General features: G+C 43.8%; 1 protein-coding gene across 4 annotated transcripts in view; it reads right to left on the reverse strand.

The window, feature by feature from the left end:
- Positions 1 to 241: 241 nt before the first annotated feature.
- Positions 242 to 14,519, reverse strand: part of PBX1 (PBX homeobox 1) — a 282,525-nt gene continuing 268,247 nt past the window's right edge. For all 4 annotated transcript variants that reach the window (XM_060134242.1, XM_060134251.1, XM_060134267.1 and 1 more), the window contains one exon: positions 242 to 5,446. In XM_060134242.1, the coding sequence (XP_059990225.1) occupies positions 5,354 to 5,446 (93 nt within the window). In that variant the 3' untranslated portion in view covers positions 242 to 5,353. The remainder of the gene's footprint in view (positions 5,447 to 14,519) is intronic.

Here is a 14,519-nt window from a genome sequence, read left to right on the forward strand (position 1 = left end):
AACGGGAGAGACCGCAACAGTGAGAGGCCCGCGTACCGCAAAAAAAAAGATCCTTCTTTCCCTCTCTCCCTCCCTCCCTTCCTTCTTACTTCGGGGTAAGTGACGCAAGGTCATTTGCCCCACTGTCAATGTAGACTTTAAAATGATGAGGGTCACAGTTTAAAGCCACACTAACCCACGTCTTACTTTGGGGAAAGACAAGTTTCCAGCAGGTATAAATTTACACAAAATACAAGTATGCTTTTTTGCAACAAAAGAAACTATTTATTTGGAATATGCATTACCAGTACAAATTAGGAGACTGTAAAACCTACACCGTGTTAGTATCATTAGAGAACACAAAATTTCAGTTGGAATCAAAAGGGACAGAAGCCTGTGCTCTCACAGAAGCAGGAAAGCTTAAACTTTCAAAACCAAAACAGAGCAGAGCTTTGCAGGTTTATACTCTGAATAATAAGAACAGGGGAGGGGGAGCGGGAGAATAAAACCAAAAACCAAAGGAAAGCACTTCAAAATAGTTGAAAACGCCAAAGGAAAGAAAAGAAGTAAAAAGAGAGAAAAGGGGGAAAACATTGGATGTTTTATTAATTTTAACAAAAGGGAAAAAAAGTTTACAAAAAAATAAAAGATTCCAGAAAGCTTTGAGCTAGGGATTGAAACCATAAAGGTGATGTGAAAAGCTTGTCATTATTTTGTTATGACTTAAAAACAAGAGTGCAAGCGATTGGGTAGAAACACTTCCTAAAGTGTTCTTAACTCTTCTTGCTTGAGTTCTTGCTGCTTTCTGAATGCTTAATCATTTGTTGAATGAAAAACATTTAAATTAAGCTTCCTCCAGATAATATTGCTTTCTTTTCTCCCCTAACTTAACAAAAACATCCCAAATCAAGCCAGTTTGACAGCTGCCTAAATCAGAGGTTCATACGAGGCGCACTGCCAATGAATCAGGTGTAACTGCTCAGCACTGTAACAACAGCACTGAGTCTGGCTCAAAAGATCAGTAGGCCAAATGACTCTAGGACGGCTTCCTGGATCTGGTCTACTCAGCCAGCGGTGCACAGCCCACCAGGATCTCCTGTGGGATTCTACTGGAAGAAAAAAGTCCTCTCTAGCTGGAAAGAGTCGTGGAACGTTGCTATTAATCAGGAAGAAAGAAAAGAAAGCATTTTATTGTGTCATTCATAACCAACCAAGGCAAAAACCTTTCCCTACAGCACAAGAAGGTCCCCTGGACCAATTCCTTGAATTGTTAAAGGGCTAAAAAGAAAACTCAAGTCCTTGCCTTTGTTTTTCTCAGGGATTGCAAGAATGCCACACACTCCAAAAACTGCAGGTGAAAAAATATGAATCATGGTGGGCTTGATCTTTGAAGTCAACTGAATTCTGAAACAAACGGAAGTACAAGGAAACAGCCTATTCTACAAATGTCATCTTTTCACATCACCTCAAATACATATTTAAGGAATAAAAACAGCAAGACCATAATCCTGACAATTAAAAAAAGCCCCCCCATAAACAAACCAAAAATAACACAAAACAAAACATAGTTTCTTTTTTTATATTTTAAAGAGCAGAAGAAAGAAAAGAAAAGAATTTATTTCTGGGTCTCGAAGTTAATAAACATAATAACGTGTTAGGCTGTACCTATTATGCTCACTATTCCAACCTTTTTTTTTTTTTTTTTTTAGTTTACAAAATGAATTACTGTCACTTTTAAACATTGTGAAACAGGAAATGGATGTGCACAACTCGACACTTTTCTAGCATTCTTGAACTAATTCACAAATGCAAGAAAATAAAAGAAAAATGGGGGAAATGGTGAATGTAGGTAGTTCGGTGTTAAAAACTAATGCAGGAATGATGTGCATTGTCACAGAAAGAAGAGGGGAAATCCCCCATCCTGTTTTGCGTGCTATGAGGGTCATTTTTAAAATTTTTATTATAAACACTATTAAATTCAGACCGCTTTTTTGGTTTTTTTTCTTTATCTGAATATACAAGAACATTCATTATCAAATGTTCATCATCAATACTACAAAGAACGAGACACGAGTCGCAAGAAACAATGGAAAATGTTAATAAAGCTGAAAGAATCGTTGAGTATTTTTTTGTGTTTTTTTAAGTTTTTTTTTTTAAATTTGAGTTTCTGTAGTTTCATCTTTTTTTGGTATCGAAGTCAGGTTTTTCTGGGCAGAAAAATAAAACTCAGAAGGAAAGAGGGGCAGGGAAGATATGTGAGAGAAAAGGCAAACGGTAAATAAAGAACTACCACCACAGCAAAATGAAAAATAAACGTAAAGGTGTCACTTGGCAAAAGTACCGCACAGGAGTCAATTCTAAGCCAGGGGGAGGAGTTAGGGATGAAAAGGAGGATGTGATGAAGAGTTACAAGGTGGGCAAACCCTAGGGCTGGTATCATTTCTCAGGGGAAATCTGCCAGGGAAAATGGAGCGCTCCCACTTCCATCAGAAAATGAAGGCGTCTTGGGGCACATTTTGGTATCTGTAGGATTGACCTAATACGAATTCCCAGGGAGCTGTATTTCCAGAGGCACGCTACTTTCCATCCCCAACCTTCCGCTGCCAGTGTTCTCATGCTTCGCTTAATGCAAAGAGAGGTGGTGGCCGCCACGTTGGATGTGATCGTAGGCGAGGAGGGGAAGTCGTGGGAAAGGTACTGGATGCGAAGAGCACTGCATGAAGTGCTAGGTGGGGAAGATGCTGTGAGTGGTGATCAGTGCAAACTACTGCAGGGAGAGAGACTGCCTGTGCAAAGGTAGCACTGCTCTGATCTATTTCATCAACTTAAAACGGCAATCATTCAACCCAAATCTGGAATCATTCTTCCTGTTTCCAAGAGAACCCTTTTGTGTCCCTTTTGTACTTTGCCCCTAATCGGGGGGATGCGATCCCATCATATTCCTCTGTGGGTAGTTTCAATAGATCCCTGCCACTCAGACAAAGTTCTCCACTGGTTTTAATCACTGTAGAATGGTCACAGGATGGCTCCTTCCAGGAATCCTCTTTATCAAGCCCTGCTCTGATTATGGCACTGGTTAGAAGAGAGTCTTTCTACTGACCTCAGTCATCCAGGCATAATGCCATCTTGCCAACTATTTACTTTTTGCATTTCCTTCAAATACACATACCTTCTAGTTCCTTAGGTTAACCCCCCACCTCCCAACACCCACACACAGGAACATTTTCGAACCATTACTGAAGCGTCATGCAGAATGTCCATGACCTTGTTAGCTGGCCACTCTCACCCCTCAGGGTCTTATACCTCTCCCGGAGGCCGCTCAAGCATAGCAGATGTGACAGGGACTAAGTAGTTACAAGGCCACATACTGGATTCAAGTACAAGCTTAGAGAACCACGTCCCATTTTTTCCAATTTAGAGACATCTCTATTCTAAGAAACCAAGCAGACCAAAACAAACAGAAGGAACAACACTAACCCTTCTCTTTGTCATCAGGCTGATGACCTCAGGGGACTAATGTTAACCAGAAGTTAGAAAAGGAAAACCATTTATTGCCCCTATGTGGCATGAACCAGTTTATCTTAGGGATGCTTCTTCCCCTGACTTCACAATTACAGATTGGATATGAATGAAATCAACTTCTTCGGCCTCTCACACGCCTCTTGGTGAGCCAGGCGTAACAACCCCCATTTTACAGATGAAGAAAATGAGGCACCACCTCCCACTTAGTCAAGTGACAGAGCTGCCATGTTTATTGCCGGCACAGTTGGCTATGAAGAATGTGAGCACAGGCGACATGAGGACAGCTTTCTAGTACCTACTCTTCACTCTCAGATATTACCAGGGAATAAAAATCATGGATGATTTCACTGAAAGCATGACCTCCCTGCTCTCCATCACTCTCAGGTCTTCAAAGTAAGCAAGCAAAAAGTTTGCCCAAGCCATGTTCTTATACATCTTTCTCCTCCAGGACGAGAATGTTGGAGCCATATAACCCTTTGGATAATTAATACAATGTCCCTAACATAAACACAAAAACAAAACAGAACCAAATCCATTGTAGGCTTTGTAAGTACTGTGTGTGGCTCCCTGAGAGCTCCAGAGGTGGTGAGAACAGGATTAGTTTGTACTGGAAACCTGGGCTTCATCACGATCGAGTCCTGTGTATGTCGTTCTGGTGTGTGCACGCTGGGGGCCTGGAAGCCCCAGGCACACGCTGCTTCTCTGTGTCAGTGACCTTCACTCAGAGTTGTTAATTCCCTCTCTTGGGCTCACAAGGTATAATGTTATGGTTACTAATATAGGTATCTGAATGTGGCACGTGCCTGATTTGGGGCAAGTGTAATGTGTGAGGCTGTGCACATGCCTACGTTTGTATGCTTGTGTGTGTGTGTGTGTGTGTGTGTGTGTGTGTGTGAGAGAGAGGAGAGAGAGAGAGAGAGAGAGAGAGAGATAAAGGGGATAGGTAAAGGGTTGCAGGATAAGAACCTTCTACTCCTTAGTGATGTATTCACCACCATGCCTAACTCAGACCTGGTTTTGCAGTAGATTCTGAACACCACTTACTGCACGGTCTCCAGAGACTGTCCCTCTGAAACCAAGAGCTGTTATTGGGAAGATGCAAAAGCCTCTAGGAATTCTGCCCTTGTTCCTTGAGGCTTCTCTTGCTGCCTGACTTCCTGCTGGGAACCAAGCTAGCAGAGGTGAACCCAGAAACTGTGGCACTTGTAGAAGCCCAGCAAAGGCAGCCCCCAAAGAATACCTGGGGCTGAGAAGGAAGAGGAGGAATTGTATTCTAATCAGAATCGCCCCCGGGGAGGTTAGAGCAAGAGGAGGTAGGGCGGCCTGGAATGAGTAGGGCAATGTGGCGTATTCCTGCTAAGAGGTAGTGAGAGTAACGAGAGAAAAGAGAAGGACTGCCTGTTAACAGAGGGAGCAAGGGATCCCAGGGAGGTAAGTCTGGCCCCTCAAACCACCAGCATGAAAACATACCAACACTTTTATTATTTTCTTTGTATTTTTTTTTCCTCTTTAAATTCCTCTAATTGTTGAAAATATCCTTCAGGGATGTAATAGAGGGCAGGGACCCAGGGAGTCTAGGACAGAGGGAAAGGGGCAGGGAAGATGATGGACACCAGGCTGACAGCTGGAGGCAGGGAAGGGTGGCTTCTACCCAGAAAAAAAGGGAAGAGAGTATAAAGAAGTGTCCAGATTGGCTGAAACAGCATCCCAAAGAAGAGAAGAGAAGGAGACTCTTATTGTGTGTGCTGATTGCTTCGACCTCCAGTCTGACCGCTTCAGCGTTGAGAAACCCTCCCTCCTGGCCCGGCCCCGACTGGAGCACAGGGTCAGCCGGGATGCGACTGCTGGGAGATCAGTTGGAGGTATCAGAGTGAACACTGCCAGGGCCTTCTGTAGGGGAGGTCACTGATGAAGGGGTAGTAGCATCCTGCCAACCTCCATTAGCCTAGAAGGGAAAAAGGGAGAGAAGTCAGTCCTCTGAGATCGGGTGGCCGTTCTGAGCAGACAATGACAATAAGGCAACTTGGGTAAAGGGCCGAGCACAGTGCCTGGCCCACGGGAACACTCATCCAAGGGGCGGCTAAGACTGTGGTCGATAATGCCCACCTCCCCCACCCTCAGATGAGTTTGGCTCTTCCCAGCGAGCCTCTGGACACAGTACTAGCACCTCTCCCTTCTCACAGGCTTTGTAATTCAGTCCAAGCCACCAGATGATTGTTCTGTGTGCTCTAGGATGACGGCAGCTGTCCCTGCAGGCCAAGGGACCGAGTTCTAGCTCTGACCCTGGCAACAATTAGCTATTGGTTTTGGCGAAGCACTTGCCCCTGTTTGGCCTTGGGTTCCCCTTTAGAAAACTTAAAAGATTAGCTCAAATGCTTTCTCGGGTCCTTTCCAGCTCTGGAGGCTCCCTGTATTATGGGATCCCAGGCACCTGTTCTACACAAGGTTCTGTTCTAGCTGCTCGAGGGTATATAATGATGAGTGAGATACAGTTCATGTCCTCAAGTATGGGGATGAGACAAGCAGACGAATGAACTATAACGTCAGGCAGAACCTAATACATGGTACAGCCCAGTTGTCATGAAGCTTCAAGTGAAGGCAGTATCTCCTCTTGAGGCAGTATCAGCAAAGGCTTCACGGAGGAGGGATTCTCTGAGGTGAGCCTTGAAAAGCGGGTGATCAGACGAATAAAACAGGTAAAACAATGGTGTCAACACCACAAGGACTGGTCTGTGTGACTATATCTAAAAAGGTGGTAAGACAGGAAGCTACAAGTTTGATCTGTATTTGTAGATCATCTTCTAAGACTCTAAATGCAGATGCATTAAAACAATAACATTGTCCTAAAAGGATTTGTTTTAATGACCACCCCTTTCCAAAAATACCCCACCATTAAATAGCTGAAGAATGATTTGCTACAGTGGTTGATTCACGATTGTTTGCATATTTTAAAGCACTGAACTGTACATGTGCTAAAAGGCCCCTTTTCCCCAGTCACTGGGTTCCTTTGAAGTTAACAGACTCTCGACACTGGAAATGTTAATACTGAACAGACCGGATTTTAGGGAGTCCTGGTAAATTATTTTTATTGTACTTTCCTCTCCTTTTACTCCCTGAAGTAGGTGGGGGTACCTGGGGGTAGGTATTATTATTGCCATTTGGGAGGGACCACATCTTCCACCCTAGTATAATCCACAGTGCTTAGGAGCATGGCTGGCACTTGTAGGTGCCGGCAAACATCCATTCACGTTTCATTCATAAGAAAGCACAGGTGTAAGAGAAAATCAGCCTTCCAGATTCCACCTGAGACAGAACACAGGCTTCCTATCCTTTGAACCGGGCTCCTTTTTCTCTGCCCTTTTCATCCATTTGGCTCTCTCTGTCATTGGCTCACCCAAATGATGTTCCAATGTTCCCAGGAAAGCCAGGCTTTTCGTTCAGAGAAGCTCCCACCACTTACTTCAGCATGAGGGTAGGTGTTTCCCCACACACCTCATTTTAAGAGCAGATTTGGACACTAAGCGGGCAAAAGGTCATCCTGGGCAATGCCAGGAACATGGCCCCTCAATCTTGGATTATCGAATAACTGCTCTCAAGTTCAAATCTCCATCTCTTAACTGAGTCAGGCAGCTCTACCCACTCCCTTTTTCTGTTGGACGCCATTTCCCCTGTTGTTTGTTAAAGAGAGATCAGAAAGAGGGCAATGAGGGGAAAATGAGAATTCTTTCTCTTATAACAGGAGGCTTTGCTATCTTTTGGGGCCTAAGCCTCTGTAGTATGATCAGAATCAAGAAGAGAATTCATTCAATTTCCACATTTAGGTTGGTCACCAGAGTGACCATATCTTACTTAGCCTCCCCTCTCAACCAAGAACACATGTATTCTTTTGGTACCATTTTAGGCTGATTGAGAATCATCGTTCTGTTTATTTTTCCCTGAAGAAAATCCTTTAGCATCATTTATCTTTTCTGACGATAAAAGTAAGATGTGCTTATACGATATTTGCAAATACAGTATTTGCAATTATGCATGCAATACCTTATTTGAAAATAGGAGAATTGTAAAGAACAAGAGTACTATAGCCATAATCCTACTACCCAGAGATAATTACTCTTAGCATTTTGATATGCATCCTAATAATTTTTTAATATGTGTATGTTTATCAGATAGGTAGATAAATAAATAAATTAACTCACTAATTAAATAGACTGGAAGGGGTGTGTGTGTGTGTGTGTTTGCTGGGTAGCATGGGATTTTAGGAAACTTTCCAGGAGCTCCATAAAAACAACATCATAAAGCAGAGAGTGAGGTGCTTATAAAAGAGGAAAAATGTCATGTATCTTAGACTTGACCTGGTATGAGACAAGTAGGGGAGGAAACTCTCTAAAGCAGCTAGTGTCCATGTCATAGCACGTGGCACAAAGGCATGTCATTACATTGCTCACAAATTACCAGCACTAACATTGTTGAGCCATACTATAATTCCATTAAAATAACAGTAAGTGGTGCCCCAAATGAAGCCATTAGTAAAAAAAAAAAAGGAGCTCTGTGGCGTTTCATTAGTAGGGAATTAGCAAGGCACTGTATATTGACCAGAAGGTTCTAGGAGACTTCTTTTTGAGTCATCTCTGAGCTGAAATAACTCAAACAGCAGACATTTGATCTCTTTCCTTCAAAAGTTCTGTTTTCTCAGACCAGTGCTCAGGACGCCAGAGGGGAGAGAGAGCTCACAGATGGTGGAAACAGGAATTAGTGCAGCCTGATACCAAAACCAGCATTTAAATTATGCTAGTTGGCCTGGTGAAGAAGAGTATATAAAACCTTAAAAAACCTCATTAAAAATAAAGAAAGAAAACAAATCTCTTTAACTGCCTTTTCTTCACTCCCCCTCCATCCACAAACACACACACAGACACATATGCACACACACTTCAGATGGGGTGACCAATTGCCCCAGTTTGCCCAGGACTCTGGGATTTAATGGAATGGGGGACTTTCAGTCCCGGGTCACCCTACCCCAGGATATCCCAGCTATGACCCTTGATTTCTTGCTAAATTCAGGACACTGTAGCCTGTGGGTTTCAAGTTAGATGAATGCAAGTACTTTTTAGAACAAACGAGTCTAACACTGGGAAATGCTGAAGGATCCTTTTCTCTGGAGGTGCTTTCTACCATGGCATATTGTCTGCCGCTGCTCGTGCTGCTGCTAAAGCCTCCGTGAGATCAGAAAGTGTGAGCAAATCCACCCTAACCGGCTTTCCCGTAAATCACTTCGGCCGTTTCAGCTGTATCATTCCAGCTTTAATGTAAGACGTTCAGGGGCTGCACCGTCTTGGGAAACAGCTGACCTCGCTTACTGCCACGTTAACCCGGGGAGCAATTCCTTCCCTCTTCCTCCACTGCGGGTGAATATTAAGTAGGAAACGCCGCCTTTGTGTGTTTGTTTATCTCTGGGAACAGTGAGAGTCAAAGATGGTCTCATTAACAACCGTGTGAGGTGACGGGAAAATAAGACCTCTGTTTTAATTTTTCTTCTGCACCCCAACTGCCTCCTTCACTCTCCGATGCAAACCAGCCTTTAAAGGGACACACTCACTTTGTAAAATGCTGTTGTTGGAAACCACCCTGAGGGGATACAGGGGTGGGAATCTGTAAAGCCAAATATGCCCTTTTTATCTCAAAGCATCCATAATGGGAGAGAGTTCACATTTACACCCAGTTCCTTCAGGTTAATTCTGTAGCCTGTGGCCTGGGAAGCAAGACTTGGTGTAACATTTAATTCCACCAGGGGAAACCTAAGCCGGCAGCAGGCTTGACCTGGAACCTCATGAAGAGGAAGTTAATAGAATATAGAATTAGGACAAAACGCAGTAGATTTCCTAGTTAAGAAAATCTGGACTTTCAAAACACAAATTCAAGGCATTTGGGAACAAAATGTTTCAGGAACAAAAATGACTACTCTCTATCCTACCCACATAACTTGATAGCGCCACATTTTGCCAGAATCCCATCTAATGGATAAGGCAAAGCAAGCCTATCAGAGGAGGTGGAGGAAGCCAGCCATGGAGCTGGGGATGGAGCGATGGTGGGTGGCAAAACCCGCACGGCTCCTCCTGACATACACAGGAGCAGAGAACTGCAGCTTAAGCCCTGACTTCCCTGTCCTCTGTTGCCCTCCTCGAGCCAGAACTCAGGGGGCCACCTGCCTCTCCCTCGCTGTTGCGGAGCCAGTACCCCTTTTCCAGAGCAGCGGCTGCTGGGCTGAGTGAGAACCGCTGGTCCCATCCTGCTCTTATTCCCGCTCTTCCTCTGAGCTTACCTTAGCAGTACACGGTTGATGCAGAGAATTCATCACCTGATGTGACAGCCCAAGCGAGCCTGGCACTAAGAAACTCTCATTTGCAACCCAGAAATACACTGAGGTGCCACAAACCGGCTGATGTCAGCACCGAGTTGAGCTTGATCTGCATATGGGCCAGATGCCATTACCAGCAATGCCTTCAGCAAGGGTGAGGTAGACGTGCTCCAGGCCCTCAATAACCCAGGCTCTGGTGGGGCCAGACAGGAAGAAAAACAAAGAAACATGCATGCATCCTCCACCCCCCCCACACACACACTTGCACATACAAGCACACACACAGCCACCATTTATCAGGGGAGACATCAGCTCACACAGTGGAGTCACACCCTAGATCCAACATTCTTCCACCAAGACAGAACTATGTCTTGCTGATGTGCATAGACTTTTCCCAAGATTATTCTGTGAGCACTTCCCAAGAGATGCTCTGGGATAAAAAATGCTACTGGAAAGCCCCCTTAGGGACAAAGGATTCAAAATTTCCCTGGGAAATTTTACAACAGTAAACAGACCCACGCCTATTCTGGGACCCCTACAGTTCCCTCTCGAGCTGCCCTCAGCGTGATCTTTCACAAATGTAGTTTTGATCATGTCACCTCCCTGTTTAAACCTTCAGTGGCTTCCTACTGGACTCAAGGTGAGGTTCAATGTCCTCGTCAGGTCTATCATGTCCCGGACCTTGCTGACTCTTCAACTCCATGCTCATGTTTAATATTTCAACCGTATCAGGGTACTTAGAAATTCCTGTAACAGAGCTGCCATTTCATGCCCGTTTCTTTCCCCTTGAATACAGTGCCCCACTCATCCATTTACTTGCCACTATTGCCCTGCTTCTTTTTCAAGACTGAGTTTAAGTATCCTTGCACCTGTATCTGACCCCTGGCAAGTTTTCTTCCTCCTATAAGCCCTCCAGGTCATCGCCCCCCGCACCCCGCACCTCCCTGCCAGGATGTACCTCTATCACAGCACCTGTGCCGCCGTATTGTATTTGTTCTTTCACACGTCTGGACCATGAGAACAGGACCATGGAACATATCTTTGATTCCAAAGTTCCTACCATGATGCTTGACACAGCGTAGATTTTAATAAATATCTCTTGGAGGAACATAAGAAGAAGTAAATAAACATTTAGTGGCACTGTAACATCCATCCTCCATCGTGGGTATGGACACAGAGAAGGGTATCAGGTCCCTGACCTCCACAGTTCAGTCTGACTACATGTAAAGAGCTGTGTAGACCTAGAAAATATTCAAGATGCAAAGCAGAGGTAGCACCAGGGTTCAAGGTAACTTTTACACCTAGGAAGTGAACGTTTCTCCTGCTAATAAGTAGGCATCAAGGAGATCTGGTACTTCATAGCTTAACCCAAACAAGAAACTATGTTTCATGTTTATATTGTTCTGTTTTCTTTTTAGGGAAAGCAATTGAGAAAAACATTGGATACTGCCTGTTGCAGTTCCATCTTAACAAGAAGTGTTCTCCACAGGGCACAAGGAGCGGGAAGATATCCCACCCTGCATCTGGAACGGTCTCCTAGTCACCACCTCAGGCATCCTGGGAATCAGACAAATGTACAAAATAGACATAGTCCCAAAGTGGCCTGTAGGTCTTTGCCCATCCTTAGTCTCTCGAGGGCTGAGACCCACATGCAGGTAGAGCTTCCACCATGGGACCTGGGAAAGGAATTGCCAGATAAAATATAGGATACCCAGTTGAATTTGAGTTTTAGATAAACAACAAATAATTTTTTAGTGTAAGTATGTCCCATGCAGTATTTTCATTTGCTAAATCTGGGTAACCCTGTCTGGGAAGAACATGTACTCTTAGCCAAAAATTGTTAATTCTAGTCTAGTTTGGCTAGAATAAATTTTTTGAACTTTGACCTTCTGCACCTGTATCTTCATAGAGGGAATGTCTTCCTTGTGGCTGTGACCATCTCTACCAAGCCCTTGCCTAGTTTCTGCTTGGTGTCCTGCTATTTACCACAGTTCATTTAAGAATGAGGTAGTGACATACATACACTACTATGTATAAAGTAGATAAATAAGGACCTACTGTATAGCACAGGGAACTATACTCAATATTTTGTAATAATCTACATGGGAAAATAATCTGAAAAAAGAATATATACATACATATATGTATAACTGAATCACTTTGCTGTACACCTGAAACTAACACAACATTGTAAATCAACTATACTTCAATTTTTTTAAAAAGAGAATGAGGTAGTGACTTGCTCTTATAAATGAAGTCCTGCTCTGGAACCTCAGCCCACCAACTACTGCCTGCCATCACGTTTCCCTGAAGTTGGTCCTCTGTCTGGATTATCCCATGCCGCTGGCTCTAGGATTCCTGTTTCCATGGTCCCCTGCCTATTGGGGGTATCCTCTCTGATTGCCACTTACCACTAGGTCAGTCCCTGGTGACCTTACACCCAAGTCACACCACCATACCCCTTGCTAGTCTGCTTCCCACCACAGACTCTTGAGCCCTGAGATTTTGCCGTGAAGGTTAAGAGAGATCAGTGGTACCATTAGCCTTTCCCCGTAGAGAACAGACGTCAGTACTTTAAGGTGCTCTGAAGGAATAATAGATTTCTCACTGTCCAAGTGAGATTCCTTCCTACTCTACAGAGAAGTCAAGTGAGAGGTTTTTGCCTTTGCCTACCCCCTTCTCTGGTCTCTAGGAATCCATATCTTCTTTCACGGCCCAGCCTGAGGGCTACCTCCTTTCTGCAAGTCGCTTCAGGGCAAACCATCACCCACTTCTCTACATTCTAGTACCACTGACTTTTTGACCTTTCATGTTGACATTTAACCACATGCAGCTTTTATTTATGTAAATATCCATGCGAGCACCAGATCTTATTAGCTGCAATCCTTTAATTCTTAAAATCTACAAATATGTGTTCAGTGCCTACCTCATACTATGTACGAGGCATACTGTGGTAGATATAACACAGTTTTTAAAAATGTGGTGTCTGCCCTCATGGAGCTTGCCGACTTGTGGGAAATAGACATTCAAAACATATCAAAAGAACAAATATAGATTCCAGATGGTAATAAATGCTATGAGACAGAGGAACAGGGACCTCACTGAGGTTGGGGCTTCTGGAAAGTCAGCCTAAAAGTGAACAGAAAATAGACAAGTAAAGAGTGGGGCAAAGAGCCTTCTAGGCAGAAGGAGAAACCTGTCCAAAGGCTCCAAGGAACCGAAAGAAGGCCTGAAAGAATGGGGCACAGGAGCACAGTGGCGAGTGCAGCAAGATGGGCCTGGAGAATGGGATGGCTTGATCACGCCAAGACTTGCAGGCTTTGATTTTCATCTTCAGTAAGATGATAAATCATTCAACCACAAGCCGTTAGAAGACAAGGATCATGTCTGATAGAGCAACTGTTCAATTAAGTACTTGAGTTGAACAAATAGAGAAATGAATGCTTTGAAAGCTTCTTTTGGTGCCTGTCCCTGTGTCTGTAAGGCCATCTGTATGCTGGTACCCATTGTAACTTTGTAGTTATGTAAGAATAGTAATAATAATTCTCTTACTTTGGTTGAAACAAATATATAATGGTACATAAACTCAGTGTGAACATCTATTCTTCTCAGGCCAGGAATCTACGACTCAGAAACTAGAATTCGCCAGACTTAGTCCCCACTATATGCCACAGCTTCTGGACATTTCAGGTTTCCAAAGCTTGGGGCGCATGAAGTGCAGAGCATGGCTGCTACCGATCTCAGGGCGGAAGGCAGATGACCCATGCTCTTAAGTTCACCTTCTGGGAATCTATGCGCTGTTTATGAAGGTGCTAGAACCTATGAACCACGAGACTGGCCTCAGAGGATTCTTTCCGGGGATTCTAATACCTTCTACTCTGAAGCCTCAATCCACCTTACCAAACTTGGTTTTGGACAAGACAAACTGTATTCCTCGGGGGTTATACTTCTGAGACATCACTGTGTGTGGTGCCACCTGGTTAGTTAATACAGTTTACCTTACACGGGCAATGCGAAGTCCCGGGCTGAGACCTGTATAGTCAGAGGGTAACCCTGATCCATGTTCACTTGGTATGAATGTGAACTCTCTCATTACAAGTCATTATCTCCAACTGTATCTGGCATGCACTCAAGGGCACTCAGTCAAAATCCAACTGCAAAATTACAGCACCATCACAGTGCAACATCCTGCCAGCTCTCAGCGCCACACGACTGAAGTACACGCACATATAGGTCAACTCCAAGATCAAGATCTATTTTGGAACCTTCTTAACTTCATCCTTCCTTAATTCATCTGTTGTGAAGGCCCAGAATTAATACTGCCATGTAAGGCACTTGAGACACAGAGGATGGTCTGGGTTGAACCTTTCGTAGCTTGCACAGGATACGAAGTAGTGTACATTTCCAAGTTTAAGGCTGGGATGCTTTTGGATTTCTGCTCAAAGTGCAAATAGGACAGTTACATGTAATGTTTCCATGTTCCACAGACTTAGGGGGGCCTTAGGTTAAATGTACATACAGGAAGTGAAAACTTCAAATTTGTTTTATTTAACTTTTCAGAGACAAAGAAAAATAAGCTCAGCTTGCTTTAGCTAAATAGAGGTGTCTTAGTGCAGAAAACTATTTATATCTGAATAAACATCCTCTACATCCAGCCCTGCAA

This window comes from Lagenorhynchus albirostris, chromosome 2, assembly GCF_949774975.1.
Source record: "Lagenorhynchus albirostris chromosome 2, mLagAlb1.1, whole genome shotgun sequence".
In the NCBI taxonomy this organism is placed as follows: Eukaryota; Metazoa; Chordata; class Mammalia; order Artiodactyla; family Delphinidae; genus Lagenorhynchus; species Lagenorhynchus albirostris.